General features: G+C 42.3%; 1 protein-coding gene across 3 annotated transcripts in view; it reads left to right on the top strand.

The window, feature by feature from the left end:
• ZCCHC2 (zinc finger CCHC-type containing 2) overlaps window positions 1-18,887 on the top strand; it is a 54,524-nt gene extending 35,637 nt beyond the window's left edge. Inside the window, exons 11-15 of one of the 3 annotated variants that reach the window (XM_024754881.1) lie at window positions 98-192; window positions 3,704-3,832; window positions 8,374-9,858; window positions 10,781-10,853; window positions 16,056-18,887. In XM_024754881.1, the coding sequence (XP_024610649.1) occupies window positions 98-192; window positions 3,704-3,832; window positions 8,374-9,858; window positions 10,781-10,848 (1,777 nt within the window). In that variant the 3' untranslated portion in view covers window positions 10,849-10,853; window positions 16,056-18,887. Of the gene's footprint in view, window positions 1-97; window positions 193-3,703; window positions 3,833-8,373; window positions 9,859-10,780; window positions 12,851-15,119; window positions 15,721-16,055 lie in introns of those variants that run through there. The other 2 variants (XM_024754882.1, XM_024754883.1) reach the window with 2 other exon arrangements.
• The last annotated feature ends 1,708 nt before the right edge of the window (window positions 18,888-20,595 follow it).

Below are 20,595 nucleotides of genomic sequence, written 5' to 3'. Positions count from 1 at the left end.
TAAAAAAAATTTGAGGGGAATTTTATTAATACTGTACTTAGTGTTGTTCTCTAGGGACTCATAAACAATGTGGGTAACATGTATACTTTCGGCTTAGGGAGAAAATTAAGAAAACTGACAACAGATTGAATAGTAGAATAAATGGTATTCGAATATCTGCTCCTCAGCACACCCACGGTGGTTCTGTGAAAGGTAAGGGTGTTTTTCTTTCAAATACACGTCACCTAAATATATTTAGCAGGGTACCTATTGCAGGAGGTATCAGGCTGTTGTGTCAAAGCCTGGTAACACTTTTTTTCCTGCGTTGATGTGAATAGTGATTTCTGAATTAACTCCATTAATACTTCAGAATTGTTTAATGCAGGAAATTTGATCCGGCCACGGAGGTAAATTTCTCCTTTGCTACAGTGACACTCTGGCACCTCTTCCTTCCCCTGGTAGCAGCAGTCTCCTCGATTGTTTCCTTCTCAGCCAATCCCTGCTCCAGAGCAGAGGCCGCAGGACCTGCGGGGTCTTTCCACCCTCGTGGAAGCCTGTACCCGTTCTTGTGTAAAGTCACTTTTAAAAATCTTGTTGACTTTTTCATGTTTTAATGACTGTCCTTTGTGGAGTTTTATGGGACTTCAGGGGAATTCAGACCCTCAGATTTTCGTTGTACTCAATTTGTGTGGTCTCCATCTACCCACCATTATTTTAAGGTCCTTTTATTTTTAAGTGAAAGATTTTGTGTTCATTTGACTGAGAAATGTCCCTTGTGCTGGTTCATTGGTAACTTTTCTGTGTTACATTTACCTTCAGCACTAATAGTAAAGATTTTTAAAGAAAGAATAAAAGCTCACAGACCTCTAGGAAAGTGTTTGTCCGTGTCTGTTTCTAACACATATGCTGACAGCTGACCCTACAAATAAGATTTGTTTAATTTAAATTTTATTCAAATGTTAGTACCTTCAGTTGTGATGCAACATAAATAACCAGAATATATCCATTTTCTTAATGGAGTACATTTTTAAGCTAGCTATTTGTTTAGAGAGATTTAATATTGATAAGGAAATATAGTTGCATTTTGACTCTAAAATCATCTGGCCCACTCATTGAATTAATTAACTGAGCTGTCTTTGGGGGGAAAATGACATGGGAAAAAAACCATGTTTATGAGTATATTGTAACACTTCAGTATCTTTGAGGTTTCCTGTGGTGATGGCAGCTAAAAGGAGGGGGAGAAGCTAAAATAAGGAAGACAAGAGTTCTCTGTTAGTGGATGATTAGAAATAGCTTCTGCCAGGCCTCCCTGTCTGTTTCCTCCTTCTGGTTCATTTTCTGCACTGTCTTCTAAAGCACACACTAAATCAGGTCATTCTATAGTTGAAATTCCTGTCAAATGTATACCACCCTTATGACATCACTCTCTCGTCTTTCACATGATTTGGGAACTATGCCAAAAAAGCTTGTAACAGTTCTTTCCCTTTTAGCTTCATATTTTCAGAGAAGTGTGTGGACTTTGATCTCAGACAGATGTGGGTTTGAATCCTTACTCCACCATTTTCTTAAGTTTGTAAAAGAAGAAGAATATCTACCTCACCAGACTGTAAAACTTAAATGTGATAACAAGAAAAGCATTTAGCTAGTATCAAGCACAGAGGTGTTCAGTAATGTGGTTCCTTTTCCCTATTCTAATAAGTTAGAAGAAAACATATGCTGTATAGGTTATTAAGAACTTTTTTTTTTAAACATCTTTGTTGGAGTATAATTGCTTTACAGTGGTGTGTTTCTGTTTATAACAAAGTCAATCAGCTATACATAAAAATATATCCCCATATCCCCTCCCTCTTGCGTCTCCCTCCCACCCTCCCTATCCCACCCCTCTAGGTGGTCGCAAAGCACCGAGCTGATCTCCCTGTGCTATGTGGCTGCTTCCTACTAGCTATCTATAAGAACTTTTGATAACATCTCAGGCTCTAATTCCTTTATTTCTTTATTTTCAAATATTATGAAAGTACAATCTCAAGATTTTTGATTCAAGATTAACCTTTTCTGTCTATTTTGTTCTCTCTATATGTCACTGATTCATATATATTTACATTTATAGAGTACGACTATAAATATATATATCAATACTTTGTACAACTTGTCTTATTGTCTAGTATAGCTCAGATGTTTGCTGGCTCCAACTTAAAGGGAAAACCCTTTGTTTATTAATTCCCCTTTGAAATACTAAGGAATTACCTTTAAGAAGGTGACTACCTTTAAGCATTCAGTAAACTTAAGATATATTTAAGATTTTTTTAATAGAACAATCACGCATATCATAAATGTAGATACTATACTGAAGCTGAAAATTTTAAATAACTCAGTTAAAGATAAGTATTATTTATTTATTTAATTTTATTATTATTTTTTTTTTTTTGCGGTACACGGGCCTCTCACTGTTGTGGCGTCCCCCGTTGCAGAGCACAGGCTCCGGATGCGCAGGCTCAGCGGCCATGGCTCACGGGCCCAGCCGCTCCGCGGCCTGTGGGATCTTCCCGGACCGGGGCGCAAACCCGTGTCCCCTGCATCGGCAGGCGGACTCTCAACCACTGTGCCACCAGGAAAGCCCTTATTTATTTTTAATTTAAAATTTAACTTCTATTTTGAGTAAAATACATTTATGTAGTTCAAAATTCTGAAGGTACAAAAGGGAACAAAATAAATCCCTCACTGCGTCCCTCCATGTTGTCTTCTCCCCAAAACAGTCAGTGCTGTTCATCATCTGTGTTTTTGCAGTGTGTTTGCTTTTAAAATCTCTTTGAGACATGATAGATAAAACAGTTTATCTCTCTGTTTAAAAGGGCAATTTGTGGAATAGCCTTTGGCATAGTTATTTCATCCTCACTTTGCAGCCACACCTCTGACTCCAAAGGATCACATATTTTTTTATTATAAAAATTCCAAAGACACTCTACACAATTCTGAAGCACCTGGATTGTCAGAAAGGGAAAATTATGTTCAGCATAGATTTACATTTATGTATTTAGTTCTTTGAAAATTGCAAATTAGTATATGACATTTGGTGGTTAGAATATTTGCTGGCTATATAATCTAAACAAAATCATTTCATAAATTCATTTTGAGAAATAGCTGCCTTTTTCTTTTTTCTTTTTACGTTTCTGAAACTTAAAGCTCTTTAGAGCTTTTTTTGTTTTGTTTTGTTTTGTTCCCAGTCCATCATTTCTGGTTAGAACTCAGGGGTTACTCAGTCTACTTGATGGGAAGCAATTTACTCTTTTTAAATATTCAGGCATACAAATTTTAACTGAATAGGCATTTTTGGCAGTCAGTTCTATTTTTGAGTTCTTTTAAAGAAAGAATTTTACAACATGCTCTGAGGAGTTAAAATGTATAGACTTAAAAAGCGGCTCAATGTGCTAATATTGGACAGATCCTGCAGAGAATCTTAATTCTGATTTTAAAGTCGGTTATATTGATTTTTTCCTCTGCCTCTGCCTAAGAATGCATTTGTCCCCCGCAAAAAAGTCGTCAATTATTTTCAAATAAAATTGTGCTTCAGTAATGAATTTTTACCTAGGTCAGAGGCCAGCTTTTTTAGGTAATTATAGAAAAACTTGGGAAAAAAAATTTAAGGGTGTAACTAATTTCTGATGGTTCAATTCAGAAATTTATTTAACTAAACAATTCTATTTTTTAAAAATCACCTTATTTTTAGATGTGAATTTGGACATTGGATCTGGACATGACACGTGTGGAGAAACATCTTCAGAGAGTTACAGTTCTCCGTCTAGCCCAAGACATGATGGAAGAGAAAGTTTTGAAAGTGAAGAAGAAAAAGACAGAGGTTTGCTCTTTGGAGGGATTTGGGGGTGTCAGAGGAAAATGTGTGCTCTTAAAATCAGTCAAACATAAGTATTTTTATGGTACTGTAAATGTCATTATTGACTTTAATTGGCATAAAGGGTGTCGTGTAGACCACTGACTTAGCAGTTCCTAGTGATGTTGATTTTTTTTAAACCTATTTCGCTGCATATGCAATTAAAGAGAAAGAAGACAGTCACAACAGAATGTAGAGTTAATGTAGAAAGATTGAAAGCTTGCATGTTGTTAGATGCACATATATTTATAACGTTTATGTCTTCCTGATGGGTTGACCCTTTTTGTCATTATAAATATCCTTCTTTGTCTCTAATGACAATTTTTTTCTTAAAATCTATTTTGTCTGATAATAATATAGCTACGTTAGCTCTCTTTTGGGTGTTTGCAGGGTACCTCTTTTTCCATCCTTTTACTTTAAGCCTATTTGTGTCTTTGACTCTAAAGTATCTCTTAAAGACACCTTATAGTTGGATTATGGTTTTTTAGCAATTCTGCCCATCTCTGCCATTTGATTGGAGTGTTTAACCTATTGAAATTTACTGTAATTACTGATAAGGTAGGATTTACATCTGCTCTTTTGCGCTTTGTTTTCTGTATGTATTATGTCTTCAATTCCTCCTTAAATGGAGGCTCAGAGTCAGCCAGAAATAAGAGTATAGAGCCTTCTTAGGTCTCTCCTGGGCATGCATATATAGCCCTAGATATGAGCATGGCCTTTTAGATTCCCAGGAATATATTGAAGCATTTCAGAGCTCCCTGTGAACATCCGCTTCTTCAGTTTTTCCTTTTAAGTTTTTTGGTCAGACTATTGTTAGCCTCAACTGGCCATGCCAGCCCAGGCAGCCAAGTTGTTAAACGGTTGCCGCAGATTGATTGTGACACATGCCCTGTGGGTAAGCTGCTGTTAACACAGAGTGAACTCAAGTTGCCAGACAGATAGTGACGGTTCCTTAGGAAGGTGCTTTTATAGAGTTCCAAATCCATGTTTCTTAGAGCGGCTGCTAGGCTGCTTGTTTTCGTAGCTACTGTAGTTGCAAGACTATTAGTTTACAAAGCTACTTCAGAGGTGGAGAATGTGAGCAAGAATTCGGGCAAGGTGAAATACCGCAGTGGTTGCTATTCTTACAAGATTCAGCTGTTTTTCTTTAATAAACACTCTTCACATTGCTGCGAGCCTTTAATTGATTTCCAGAGTTCTGAAAAAGTTGATTTTGATAGTTTTTGCCAGGATTTTTGTTGCTTTTATGGAGGAATGGAGTGTCAGAGGCTCTTACCCTGCCATTCCAGAAATGAGGTATCACAAATGTATATGTTGGGACTTCCCTGGTGGTCCAGTGATTAAGACTCCCCCTTCCAATGCAGGGGGTGCGGGGTTTGATCCCTGATCGGGGAGCTAAGATCCCCCATGCCTTGCAGCCAAAAAAAAAACAGAAACATAAAAAAACGGAAGCAATATTGTAACAAATTCAATAAAGACTTTAAAAATGGTCCACAGACACACAAAAAAATGTATATGCTGAATGAGGATGTCATTCTTTACAGTGATAATGTTATCTGATAACATCTTGGCTATAAACGTCTTAGTAATAGTGTCTTGGTTATAAGGTGTGTCCATGCTGATGGGCAGTAATAAATGGTTTCTCTTGGGCCACTTAAAGATCATAAAGATCCTTTAACAACAGCATTTCAGGCGTGGCTTTTTCCTGCACAGTCCACAGCTCTTCGAGACCTTAGCCTTTGTGTTATACCGTCAGGTCACATCTTAGGGAGCTATGACAGTGATTCTGCTGCATCACATACAGTTAAAGCCAGCTTTTACTTTGAAGTCATGACAAATGTAGCATGCAGTGACTACTGCCAGTTCTGCTAATCTGAGGCAACACTGCACTTCTGATCTGCAGTTTGCTCATGAAAGAAGAAAAATGAAACTAACTGCCCAGAGCTCTTATGAAGGTTAAACGAGCTAATTTTTATGCCTTATCCAGAATAGAGAAGCTTTCAATATGCTATGCTCGATTCTGTAGGATGTACCAATAATCCATGGCTCTTAAGCTAACAATGCAGATTTGCCTCTTTGTCAGAATTAAGGGTACATCTGCATGCCTAGATGACTTTGCAGCAGTCCTTTCCTGTCATGAGATAGGGTGAGTTGGTGGGCCTGTATAGAGGAGCTTGCCCTTTTTCAGATAGGCTCTGTTATCGCGTGACTAAATGAGCCTTCCCTAAATGAAGGATCATTAAGGGCTCTCTGAAACCAACCAGGGGGGAAAATGTCCACTGTGATAACAAGTGTTGATCATCTTTAGAATTTCGAGTGCATGAAAAGGTTGCTTTGAAAAGCATGTGGCTTTGTTGTTCTTGTTGGTCATAAAGGGGTTTTGTTGTAAGACTTTATACTTTTCAGAGTCAGCGCAAAAAAGGAGGACCTCTCTCTAAATAGCTGGGTGAGTCCTTATAATGCTTAGAAAACCATTTGGGGTCATGGGGCCATTTGCTGTGACTTAAGAAGATTTAAACAAAGCCCAATTCCTATAGAAATTTAATTGATCATCTGAAAAATATTACAGCTTCTTTTGAACTTAGATGTTTATTTTTAACTCTATACTTGTATGAAGGTACAGATATAAATACAGTGCCTTAAATAAGTTACTAATTTTTGGATACTTTTTGTTTTGCAAAGTTTAACCAGAAACTCCTCAGCTATTAAGGAGAGTATATGTTAGAACCACTTACTCATAAGTTGAATCTCTTCTAATATAAATTATTATTGTTGAATTAATAACATTGTTGACATTCTGTAGGTTGGTTCAGGTTTAACCTTTCTCCAGGAAGGTTCTATTTAACCTTTCTCCAGGAAGACTAGTATGATTTGTTTTTAGTATTGTTTCAAAAAATTGTAGCATCTTAACTGAATATAACTAATTATTACCTTAACAAATATAAACATTTTAAGTACACAGTGCCATTCTGCTTATATTTATGGGCAGAAAGATGTTAAATTAGGCACTACATTTAACTGAATGGTCTCTATACATAGTACTGCAGTATCTGGGTTTACGATATTTAAACATTGTGAGTTAGATTTTGTCTTTTGTCCCCTTTATACCAAAAGTCAAGAAATCCAGGGGAAGTCTAGATTGAAGTTATTTCTGTTTACAAGCAGAAGAGTGATGCAGTAATAAAAACAAATGCAGTACAATTTTGTATCTGCCACTTTGCTGTTTTGTTTTAGGAGAAATGGCACTGCTTCTTGTGCTCTAGCACACTTGTTTTATGACCATAATGGTAGCTTTAAATTTTCTTTCCTCCACTGAAATATTTAAAAGTAAGAATATTTATTCCATTCTAAGAAAACTCTGTTCCCTTCCCTATCTCTGGATATTTGAGTTAAATATAGTCTTTTTTTTTTTTTTAAAATAAATTTATTTATTTATTTTCGGCTGTGTTGGGTCTTCGTTGCTGCACGCGGGCTTTCTCTGGTTGTGGTGTGCGGGTTTCTCCTTGCGGTGTCCTCTCGTTGCGGAGCATGGGCTCTAGGCATGCGGGATTCAGTAGTTACAGCACGTGGGCTCAATAGTTGTGGTGCACGGGCTTAGCTGCTCCGTGGCATGTGGGATCTTCCCGGACCGGGGCTCGAACCTGTGTCCCCATGCATTGGCAGGCGGATTCTTAACCAATGCGCCACCAGGGAAGTCCCGAGTTAAATATAGTCTTGATTGAACTCCTTTAAATTGTATTATTTATGTGAGACAAATGTGAAGACCTCGGGTTTAGTAGTACAGAATATAAATCAAGTGAATTGCCTAAAATTGATTAAGGTTAAAAATATCTGATCCCTTTCTCTGTAATAAAGGTCTGTATTTTATACTGTGCTTCATTCAGTCTCCATTAACCTTTTGTTTCTTACCTCTCCATGGATTTTTTTTAATTTAAGATTTAATTTTTTTAGAGCAGTTTTGGGTTTACTATAAAATTGAGAGAAAGATACAGAAATATTCCGTGCTCTCACACATATATAGTCTGCCCTGTTATCAACAATTGCTCCCTAGAATGACACATGTTTTACCAAGGATGAACCAATCTACTTTGATGCATCATTATCACCCAAAGTCCATGGTTTATCTAAGGGTTCACCTTCAGTGGCTTTGGACAAATGTATAATGATACATATCCATCATTACAGCATCACACAGAGTATTTCCACTGCCCTGAAAACACCCCAGGCTCTGCCTGTTCATCCTTCTCCGGAGCCCCCACCCCTGGCAGCCACCAAGCTTTTATTGTTTCCATAGTCTTGCCTCTTTTCCAGAATCTCCATATGTTTACAGTGAAGGCCACAGAAAGCCAAAAATTAAAAGAAGTTCAGCTTGGTAGTCAGGAAGCTTAGGGATACATTTATTAGTCCAAACTTCAGTGTTTACTTTAGATATACTTAAAGTTTATTTCTAGCAAGAAGGTTGGGAGATTATGCTTGTGTTAACATCTGGTTATGTTTGTTTCCCTCAGACACAGACAGCAATTCTGAGGATTCTGGAAATCCATCCACAACCAGGTTTACAGGTTATGGTTCTGTCAACCAGACTGTCACTGTCAAGCCACCTGTTCAGATTGCTTCATTAGGAAACGACGATGCAAACCTTTTAGAAGATCCCTTAAGCTCACCCAAGTATCAGCATATTTCTTTTATGCCAACTTTACACTGTGTCATGCACAATGGTGCCCAGAAGTCTGAGGTGGTCGTTCCTCCACCCAAATCTGCTGATGGTAAAACAATAGGGATGCTTGTTCCTAGCCCTGTTGCTCTCTCTGCAATAAGGGAGTCCACGAACTCAACCCCCGTCGGAATACTAGGGTCAACAGCTTCTACTGCAGAATCAGAAAAGCACCTTGAATTACTGGCGTCCCCTTTACCTGTTCCATCAACATTCCTTCCACATAGTAGTACTCCCGCTTTGCACCTCACAATTCAGAGGCTAAAACTGCCGCCGCCGCAGGGATCTTCCGAGAGTTGCACGGTGAACCTCTCCCAGCAACCAACCGGGAGTCTGAGCGTCGGATCACCAAACACTGCCTTTATTCCTGTTCATAATCCAGGTAGTTTTCCAGGATCTCCTGTTGCTACCACAGACCCCATCACAAAATCTGCATCTCAAGTGGTAGGACTAAATCAAATGGTGCCTCAGATTGAGGGAAACACAGGGACAGCCCCTCAGCCTACCAATGTGAAGGTAGTTCTTCCAGCAGCTGGCCTCTCGGCCGTACAGCCACCAGCTTCCTACCCCTTGCCAGGCTCTCCCCTTGCTGCCGGGGTGTTACCCAGCCAGAATTCCACGGTCCTCAGCACGGCGGCACCGTCTGCCCAGTCCGCGGGAGCAGGCATCAGCCAGGCCCAGTCGAGTGTTCCTCCCGCGGTTCCTACCCACACCCCCGGTCCCGCCCCAAGCCCGAGCCCTGCTTTGACACACAGTACTGCGCAGGGCGACAGCACGTCTTACATCAGTGCTGTGGGAAACACGAACGCCAACGGGACAGTGTTGCCTCCACAGCAGATGGGCTCAGGTCCTTGTGGTTCTTGTGGGCGAAGGTGCAGCTGTGGGACCAATGGAAACCTTCAGCTAAATAGTTACTATTATCCTAATCCAATGCCTGGACCAATGTACCGAGTCCCATCGTTCTTTACTCTGCCATCCATCTGCAATGGCAGCTACCTCAACCAAGCACATCAGAGCAATGGAAACCAACTTCCTTTTTTTCTGCCTCAGACTCCATATGCAAATGGACTGGTGCATGACCCAGTCCAAGCCAACTATGGCATGCAGCAGATGGCAGGATTCGGGAGGTTCTATCCTGTGTATCCAGCACCTAATGTAGTCGCCAGCACGAGCGGTTCGGGGCCCAAGAAGAATGGGAACGTTTCATGTTACAACTGTGGTGTGAGCGGGCACTATGCACAGGAGTGTAAGCAGTCGTCCATGGAGGCCAGTCAACAAGGTAATCATGAGAGCTCCCAGAGGACTTGTTTTTGAGTGTGCCCGTCCCTCCCTCCCCTGGTGATCACGGTGATCCTGTTGAAGCAGAAAGAGCTGTTGTGTGTTTGTTTACGGATGTTGTGCTTTCCGTGACAAATCGTAAAGTGCAAACGGCAAAACCTAGTGTGGACACACACAGGACACACACACAGCACAAGGAAGCTCAGAGAAATTCAGTTCCCAATTAAGGAATAAACCATAAAGGCACTTCTTAAGGAATATAATGGGGATTTGCGAATCTCTTGCTAGCAGCACTTTTTTTTTTTAAAGCTACAATCCTGTGTCATAGAGTAAGCAAAATTTTTAAATGCTGAAAAACTAGGAAGTGATAGTCATCTGACATGGAAGATTTTTAGTTGTTTGGGTCTATCTATGCATAACCAACTGGCCTCATGCTACACCCTTCCTTCCCAGCAGACACTTTTTTTTTCAGTGCTATTACATTTTAAAAGGCACAAAATATTTAAGCACTGGTTTTTGGAGTAAGGAGATTCAAACTGAGTTTAATATTATTACCACCAGAATAAAGAAATTGTTCTTCAATAAGTACGTGTAAGATACCCAGTTCAGTGTAGACCTGAAACTGTTACCTTTCACTCACATTAGGCTTTTGTCATTTTGCCAGATCTCACACAGAAAAAAGGCTTGACTTGGGAGTATGTGCTTGACATTTTTAAGGGAAAATTGAGTTTGATAGCTTTAGGTTGAACTTAAAGCACAAACTTCATTATTACTTTTTAAAAGTCGTTTTATGGACCATTTTGCGGTCCGAGTATTGCCGAAGGAGCAGCGGCTGAGGAGCATGCCCATTTGATATCTTGTAGTGGTTTGTGATGCATTGCATTGTACGCAGTGACTTAGCAGTTCTGTCTTTCCCATTTTAGGCACTTACAGACTGAGATACGCACCTCCCCTCCCCCCTTCTAATGATACGTTGGATTCTGCAGACTGAAACAAGTAAAGCTTGCCTACTTAATACACTGAAGTGTGGGGAGTCATGGTTGGGGTGTGGAGGGGAGGAAAGGAAAGGTATTTTGTTTGTGTTTCTTTGTCTGTACATTTCCTAGATTTCTATGCAGTTGGGAGTTTTCATTTCTCTTGTACCAAAATGTCCAAAACAGAAAAGAATGCATTGCTTTTGAGCCTCTGGTCTCCTGGTACAACAACAGGCTTATCTGTATGATACATGTAATTTAAACATCCAAACAGACTACCAAAAGGAAAATGCTGATGCGTGCTTTTTTTTTTTTTTTACACTGAATACTTGCTGTGTGCGATGTTTACTGAATCTTTAAAACTGTGTATTTGACCTTTTTTAATAACACTGGTGACAGTCCTATGGTTTTGGAAAAAAACTTTGCTTCTTCCCCAGTTTTTCTCACTTTCGTCCTACACTCCGCTTTTCTCCCCCACCCTCACTCTTTCCAGTGGCCGCAGGAGTGGTTGGCACTGCATTGTCCACACTTTGTAAACTGCTCTGCATATAAATTGAGGGTAGAATGTTTCACCTTAATCATAAGGGAGAATCACATTCCCAAAATAGTGTGTATATATGTAATAAACAGCACCACGTAAATACATATATGCAGTGCTTGTTGTCCAAATAAAAATTAAAACAAGTGGAAGAGAGAGGAGGAAGTAAAATCATATGAAACTGAGAAAATATGACATATGAAGTGGACAGAGCTTTTTCTTTAAAAAAAAAACAAAACCTTTTTACTTCATCATACTTTTTTAGCCTGTTGCTTCAGAGAGACATAAAGTGAACAAACTAGTGTGAGTGTGGTTCTTCTGTGTGTTTGTTTGTCATGAAAATCAACAGCCAATTTTACCTGTAGTCTACCACTGTGTCATGTAAAAGAGACACTTGAGTCAAGATTTCTTTTCCTACACCAACTGTTACAGTGTTCCATTGTGTTTAAAATGTGTATGCTTTATTGCAATCTGAACAGAAGCTCTGCGTTTCTACAAAAGTCAGGTATTTGTTCCCTAACTTGTCTCGTAGCAAAGTCACTTTTATAACAGTTTACCACTATGCTTGATTATAATGTGAAAGACTGAATTCTGCGTGTGTTAAGATGGTATGAATCATGTCAGTGTCACATCACTAAGTTTAATGCTGCTGTTTAAAAACAAAAGTTTTTTTAAAGCCAATCTATGTACTAAATTGCTTCCAGGTAATTTTTGATTTCCTAAAGTGCACTGAGGTTATCTGGAAGAACGGGGTGCAGGTTTGGACCGCTGCATTCAACAGCAGTGAGCAGCTACCACTGTAGAGTCACAGGTTGAGGGCTTGGGGTTGGGTTTGTTTCCCCATCCTCAGTACAGGGCAGAATCGACAGATGTTTGTTGTGTGGGGTCACGTTGGTGTGCAGCAGAGGAACTTGAATATCTGGTCTCGGTTCGGAAGCCTAACAGATTGCCAGACAAAAGGAAACACTTGAAGAAAGAAGCTTCGTGTAATGCTTCACAGATAGAATTTATATTTATAGCACCAATGTACATTTTGAAACCTTCTTTCTGGGGTGGGAGTTAAAGGGGAAGGAAGGGGAGGGTGTGAAGGGGGGGTAGGCGAAAGCTTTAATTTAAAAAGAGAAGAAGTCCGAGTAAAGGAAATTATTTTGATTAAATGTATTTTGTTTGATCTGGGTATTTTTGGACCACATTATTAAATTAATTGTTGAGCTGCAGTTGAGTTGTTCGAGTGAGAGTTTTGATAAGCCCCATCTGGACCGCATTGTGAACCATTGCCAGTTGTACTTTATGGAGCTTATTTTATGATTTAAAAGACTGTACTGTACATAGGAGGTATGTTACCTTCTCCTTATTTGTATGTTTACCATATACTTTGATATTTGAAATGTTATGTACTGGAAAGGCCACTTATATTTCTAGAACAGATTGGATTTTATGCAACCTTTTTTCCTTGAATTAACAGCAATAAAAAAATGAAAAATGGCTTAAGAATTGTGCTTTATTGCAAATTTTGTAAAAGTGAAAGATAGGAGGACATCATACCTCGTGGGTTTGGGGTTTTTTCCCTTTTTAAAGAATCAACCCGTTATTTTCCTGCAATGTGGGCAGTGAATCCCCAAGTTACTTACCATCTGGAAATGTTTCCCACAAGCAGCCTTACTATATATATGGGGCACCTGTGTGACCGCTGAAAGAAGAGTCTGCACTTCTGTGCTTCCTGAGCACACACTGTGTGCCAGAGGCACCGTGGCGGCTCAGACAGAGTCCTTATCACCCAAGAGCGGTGTTTCTGGTTCAGGCCCTCCCTCACCGAAAGCGTAGAGGACCTAACTTACTTCCTCAAATTTATTAATACCATTTTGTTTTCCAGGAAACTCTCCCAATACAGTACCTTTGAATTACATTGGTTCTATCTTGTGTAACCCAGTCTCAAGTCAGTCTTTACACAATCAGTAATTTTATAAGAGATTGTGGGGAGGTGCTTTCCACATATCCATGCATCAGTCATGTCCTCTGGTGACGACGGATGTCACTCGGCCCAGCCCCTCCGGTTGTTCCCAACGTTCCGTGCAGTGACGGACACTAAGAATGATTGTCCTGAGCCACCTAACGCACGTTCCCTCTGTACCCAGTTGGGCAGTAGGTTTGAAAAGATCACAGGACCCCTGATGGCTTTTCTGTTAGCCAGCAAACAGGCACCTACACGTAACACACGGCAGTTATGGACCCGCCTCCAGTTAACTCACACACCTCCAGTGTCATCACCTGTGTCCCTTAACCGACCCTTCTCCTTCCTGCCCCCACTGCGCAACGTCACCACTACTCTCAATTTCACTATCCTCTTTTCCCCTCACATTTTACATCCTCCTTCCCCAAATATAGTGTATTTCTACTTTTCTTGAGCTTTTTAGAAAGGGTACCCTTTACCTCGTCTTCTGTGACTATCTCTACTCATCTGGTTTTACAGTCCTGATGTTGCATTGGGGGAGAACAATACACACACACACACACACACACACACACACACACACATTTATCCGTTCTGTCAACAGACAGTTGGGTGGTTTTCACTCGTTTGCTCTTGTAACAGGAGCAGTTTTGTACCAGTCTCCTGGCTTGTATGTGCGAGAGTTCCCAGGGATATACATCTAGGAATGCAAGTGCTGGGTTGTAGGACATGCCAAGTATTCAGTTTTCCCAGATTCGCCATGTGGTTTTCCAAGTGGTTTACACTCTCACCAGCAGCATGCATGCCCCTCAGTCCATATCCCAATGCTGTGATAGTGCCCGCGGCGGCTTGGGGAGGGAGAAATAAGTGTAGGCTTGGAGGGATTTGTGTGAGGCTTCATGGAGGAGGTGAGTGTGGAGGAGAGCCTGACATGACAGCACGGGCGAGGTTTGGACCAGTGTGGACCAGGGGGCGCGCTCTAGGCAGAAGGTGTGTGGAAAGGCACAGGACCCGAGGTGATGGGTTGTGAGGTCGGGAGGTGACACAGGCAGCTGTCATAGAGGGAACATCTTGAAAGAGTTATGAGATTTGTGGTTCAGTAGGTAAAATAGAGCCAGACTGGAGAATTTGGAGTTGATTGAGTGAAAAATTGGAAGTTGCCAAGTTTTAAGTAGAGAAAAAATACATTGACGATAGTTTTTGAAAGAAGGCTTGGAAGTTGAGAGACCGGTTAGGATGAGGCGACAGGAAGGAAGAGGATGGAAGGAACCCCGGGCTTCAGAGCCACGTTTTCCCCAGATAGAAGATGAGCTGGTCTAAGTTACGGCAGTGAGGATTACATAATACATGGGAAAGGTCCAGCATGATGAAGTAGCACCAAGGAGGCACCCAAATGTTAGTTGAATTCCGTTTCAACGCACAGGAGAATTGTGATTCTGTTTTCAGAGACGAGGAAAATGTGGATGAGAGTTAAGTCTGTGTGAAGGCAGTGGTTCTCTGGGTGGCAAGGAGCCTGGTAACTGTAGTTCTTCATTATATTAAGCTTAGTTGTTTCAGCTCTGTCCACTTATAAAAGACAAAATATTTCTTGTGCTCAAAAATTAAATCTATGTGGAGGTAGCTATGGGCTCTATATCCATGGGCTGAGTCTTGCAGTACCAAAGTAGAACAAGGTCTTACAAGGCAAATCCACATTTAATTTTTTATGTAAGTGCTAAACATCTAATTTTTCTGAGAAGTTTCCAAAAAGGTTAAAGCACAGTGTAAAATAATTTCTCTCTCTCTTTTTTTTTTAACAGGTAGCATCTAGTACTTGAGCACCACCATCCATTTGGGCTTGGAGGACACCTTTTTTCAGTTCTACATACTGATTACAAAAACATTTAAGGTTAAGGCAGTGAAACCAAATGGAGGCAAGCTGTGACAGTAGTTACCCCGATAACCCTTCCATCTTTCCTCTCAAAGGATAAAGAAAAATGCTGACTCCCTCCGCCTACCCCACCCATAGAAAGGGCCCGTTTCTGTCCAGAGAAATGAGTTGAGGTCTGGGGGATGAAAGACGAAAGAGGTGCCCTGACCATAAACATGGTGGCTGCACCTCTGGACCTTTCCTCGGGGATGGAAGACAGTCTGCAGTTGGGTTCTATTATGAGAATGAAGGGCTCTGGGGCCCCAGATTTGAGAGGCAAGGTGTAAACTCAGATGAGGGCGTGTTCTCACTGCAGTGCCCTAGACCGCCTGCAGAGGGCAGCACCATCCTTTCCCAGAGCACGCCCGTCCGCTTGCACGGTTTGTATACCTAAGGTCAATCGAACATCAGTATTTTAGTATACCACTGCTTATGAATCACAGCTGTTGTACTCATATGTGCAAAAATAACTTTTCCACGTTTCAGGAAAAATTGACCTAATTCTTAAATGCTGTCCTCTTTTGAAAACTGTGAGCCCCTACATTGGAGCATGGGTACATATGACGTGAACTCTGTGTGTATGCAAATGTCTGTCCATCTTGGAAGCAAGATGGCTTTAGGCTCCCTCGTTCCTGCTCTGGAAAGTGGGGTACATCACAAGTGTAGGCATCAAAAATCCTGCCTGCCTGCAGTCACACCTCTTCTTCAGTGACTGTTGGCCTCAAGTCTCCAGAGCTCTTAATTCTAAGATCCTGATTTGCTACTTGAACTTTGGGGGTGGGGCGAGGTGGGGGGCTCTTCATTGTCTGTCTTTTTCCTCTTGCAGCTCCGACTTGATCCACTGTAAAAGGTCTCGCTCGGCCAGCCTCTCACCAAAAGAAATTGCTAATTGGGAAGCAGCGCCGCCTGGTGGGGGACGAGGACAATGCAAGCAAGCGGACGTCATTGCCCACTTGACCTGATGTAGAGAAAATTGAGCGTAAGGCAGAAAACATTTGAGATTGTAAACCTGTGCTCAAAACCTTAAAGAATGCAGGCAACTGGCCATAAAAGTAATCTGAGCGGTCTCCTCTTTCAGACATTGCAATCTCATCTTAAACGCATTGATGGTCCTTTAGAGTTTCCTTTGCACTTTTCTCTGTGCTCATTGGCTTGCACAACTGTGAAGGGTGTGGGGTCTCCCTCCTCCCTGTTTTACAGATTAGGAACTCAGGGTTCAGAGGGGTTAAGTGCCACAGACATGCCACCAGTGATGAAGGCCAGGCCCCAACTTCAGATTAGTGCTTACCTCCTGCCCCACTTCCTGGCCTGCAACTGCTTCTTCTCTGACCCCAGGGCAGTGACCTTTTAAACCGTATACAGCGATAGGCACCCATGTCTTAAGAACCATGGGGCCTCTGGATTCCTGAGAGAGGAGTGGGCTGGGTCCTGGTCAGTCAGAATGTCTCTTTTCTGTATCTCTGTTGAAGGGGTGAGGGAAAGTTTGCAGAGCTGGGAGACCTCAGTACTTTTAGAACTAGGCTTTCAGCGTTTGCCTGTCTCAGATGAATTCAAGGAGCAGCAGCTGTTGCCTACATCCAAGGTTTGAAACATGCAGCAATGTGCTCTGTTGGAACACTGAATCTTGCTCTGCAAAGGTTTTTATTGTCCCCAGATGTCTCGGTGACTCTTGAGCATTTGGTGGCTAGTCCATAATTTTAAGACTTCAGAAGTTAAGAAGTGCAGTAGCAGGGCACTCAGGAAAGATACTTCACTGCTGCTATTTGAAAAGCTCTGACCGTTATATATAGATTGTCCCAAGCATTCCCTCTACCCGCCACCGCTACTCAAAGACACTCCAAAGACCAAAAATGACAGAGGCAAAGTCACCTTCAAGCAGGAACGGTGACAGTCACACCCACCCCGAAAGCCTTTCTGGATGTTAAGAATGCCACCAGGTCACCTAGTACTCGGTGCTCATTCTTGCTAGCGTATCAGGGTTGGGTATTTGTGACATGGTAACTCACTTTTGCATTGGAAGCCTCCATCAGGTGAACTTGTACAAAGAGGTGGCGCTGGTAAAGCCTTATTTTCAGCACCCACCCACAGTACGCATGACCTTTCTCAGGCTCATTTACAGAATGGGGATAACATCCACTTTGTTAGAATAGTTATAAGGATTGAATCTGGCAAAATACATAAAGCACTCAGTGTCTGGCACACAGTAGGTGCTCAGGACATTGGTGATGGTGGCGAACGCCTTCATGCCCAGCGGGGGGCAGGCACGTGTCAGCCTCACCGCAGCCATATGAGGTGGGTACTCCGCTCCATCTTACCGTTGGGGAGGTTGAGGCATGAAGGCCGCCCAAGTGTCTGAGGGCACAGAGCGGGTCAGTGGCAAGGCTGGGGCTGGAACCTGCCGCTCTTAGCCCCCAGGCTCCTCCAGTTCTTTGTGCCCGGGTCACAGGATGCTACAGGCATGGTGTGACAGTGCAGGGCACCCCGCACTGAGGTAAGGTAGGCAGAACTCAGGCCAGCTCCGCCGTAAACTCTGTCGTCTTGAACACCTGGCCCTCCTGGACCTTCATTTTTCTTACCCGAAAGCTGAGTGTTGCTTGGAAAAGAGTGGTAGAAACTGAGCTAAATGACCTTAGGATTCTGTGGCTTGAAGCTTACTTTTTCACTTTAAGTGATTTATCAAGTTTTTATAATTCTTTACCTCTACACTTTTGTTTAACTGATTTGAAGTCCTTTTTGGGTGTGGCCAGGAGCACAAACCCCAGCTGTCACCATGTGCTAACAGGACAGGAAATGTTTCCAGGTCCTTAGGGAGCGGCAAGAGAAAAGACCCCAATTGGGGCTGGCTGGGCACTAGGTGGCAGCACCGGCTTCTGACTGTGTCTGGTCCAGCGGAGGAGCAGGTGCTCTGTCCTGTCCTCAAGATACTAGGTTCTCCTCTACTTGTACTGATAAAGTTTTCACCTGGGGGGGCCTTCCAGTCAAAAAACGAAGCTCGCGTACCGAGTCCTGTGCTGAAGGACACAGGGTTAGCCATAGCTCACAGGTCAGCAACACGTAGAGATGGACAAACTACGGTCCACAGCTAAGAATGGTTTTTACATCTTTAAATGGTTGAAAAGAATACGTTTTCATGACGCATAAAAGAATTATATGAAATTCGCATTTCCGTGTGCACAAATAACGTTTCTTGGAACACGGCCACTCGTTTGTCTCGTTGTGGCTGCTTTCGTCAGAAATGGTCAAGTTGAGCAGTTGCGACAGAGACCACGTGGCCCTCAGAGCCTGAGGTACTGTCTGTGCCTTTATGGAAAAAGCTTGCTGACCCCTGACACACAGCAACCTTCTCTAAGTGAAGGTGCGCTCTCCGGTGTCTTTCAGGTCCTACGTGCGAGTGCAGGAATTTCACTCTCCTTTTTGCTGCTGGGTCTTCTTGGCAAAACGAGATCACCTCTGGTGCACACATTCCGTCAGCTGTTTAGCAAATATCTCTTGGCTGGGAGCTGAGTGTCACGAGGGGCATAACCAGCTACAGCCTGGTCACAAGCCGTGGGGTCCCAGTGGGTGGACAGGTGAACTCTGCCTGCTGAGAACTGGGAAAGGGTTTTCAAAGGACAACATTTCCGCTGGGCCAGAAAGGGAGAAGTGAGATATTCTTAGTGAAGAGGTAAAGAGATGGCAAAGAAAATGTCATCGACTTCAGGAGTGCTGGGTAGGGAGGTGAGAGGGTGGGAGGAACAGGCAAGGGCAGGTGCGGGGCAGCAGGGCATGAAGACGGGAGGGAGCCAGACGGGCAAGGGTTTGGAAGGAAAAAACATGCATTCTTTTACTCTTGCTGAATTTGTGGTGCTTGAGTGACACCTGGTCATCCAGTGTTTGTCTCACAGCGTGGCCCTGGGTCACCTGCAGTAGAGTCACCTGAAGGGCGTCACTAAAACACACACTCCTCAACTCTCCCTCCCTGCAAACACACACCTAGAGAATGGAAGTTCGCAATGTCTATTTTGGTGGGTGCAGGGGAGGGCAAAGCCGATCCGTCAAAGAAGGCTGAGAAGGAGGATCCAGATAGTGGAGAATGTCCCCTGAAGACCGGAAGATAAACTTTGAGAATGAAATGGTCGTCATTGCCACATACAGTAGAGGTCAGGAGGTATGGCCACGAGCTTGACAGTCACGAGGTCACTGGTAACTTTAAGACGACAGTTGCGGGGGATTGAGAGGAGAGCCAGACGAAGACAGAAGGATGTGAGGATAGACAACTAACCTCACTCTAGTTGCTACTTATTTTTAAAGGCAGTATAATGTAGTGCTTTGAATCCCAAGGCTGTCACTTGAGCTGGGGCCTCTGAGCAAGTTCCCTTACCTGTAAACAAAGATTACAAGAGTGTCAACCTCCTGGGGTTTTTGTGAGGGTTAAAACGTTCCAACATGGTGCCAGGCATACAGGGAGCACTAACACAACGTTATATTTCCTTTAAAAATACATTCTTATTCAGAACCTGCCTTCCTATTTTAGGGCCTGTCAGAATTAGGAATGCCTCCCTTTGGATTATGACTGGGCTTTGTTCTTTCCTGTTAGCTCTTTTTGTTTTACATAATTGCAGTCATCCTATACACGCATTTTATATCTTTTTTTTGTTTGTTTGTTTACAGCTGATAAGCCAATATCGACACTTTATTACTAACTAAAGTCCACAGTTTACATCAAGGTTCACTCTTGGTCTTGAACATTCGGTGGGTTTTGACAAATGTATGATGACGTGTATCCAGCATTGTAGTATCATACAGAATAGTTTCACTGCCCAAAACATCCCATGCTCTGCCTTTTTACCCCTCCCTCCCACCCCTGGCATCCACTGATCTTTCTACTGTCTCTATAGTTCTGCCTTTTCCAGGTGGTCATATAGTTGGAATCACACAGTATGTAGCCTTTTCAAATTGGCTTCTTTCACTTAGTAATATGCATGTAAGTTTGTAAGTTTCCTCTATCTCTTTTCATGGCTCAATAGCTCTTTTTTTTTTTTTTCCTCTGAATAATCCACTGTCTGGATGTGCCAGTTTGTTTATCCACTCACCTACCGAAGGACATCTTGTCTGCTTCCAGGTTTTGGCAATTATAAATAAAGCTGCTCTAAACATCCCTGTGCAGGTTTTTGTGTGGATGTAAGTGTTCATCTTACTTGGGTAAATACCAAAGAGTGCGATTGCTGGATCATATGGTAAGCTATGTTTAGTTTTGTAAGAACCTGCCAAACTGTCTTCCAAAGTGGTGCCCCGTTTCCGTTCCCATCGGCGGTGAACAGGAGTCCTTGTTGCTCTGCATCCTTACCAACACTTGGTGTTGTCCTTGTTTGGATTTTAGCCGTTAT

This window comes from Neophocaena asiaeorientalis, unplaced genomic scaffold, assembly GCF_003031525.2.
Source record: "Neophocaena asiaeorientalis asiaeorientalis breed wild unplaced genomic scaffold, Neophocaena_asiaeorientalis_V1.1 scaffold124, whole genome shotgun sequence".
Taxonomy (NCBI): Eukaryota; Metazoa; Chordata; class Mammalia; order Artiodactyla; family Phocoenidae; genus Neophocaena; species Neophocaena asiaeorientalis.
Note: the sequence above shows the minus strand (reverse complement) of the source record. Positions and strands in the feature narration are given on the sequence as shown.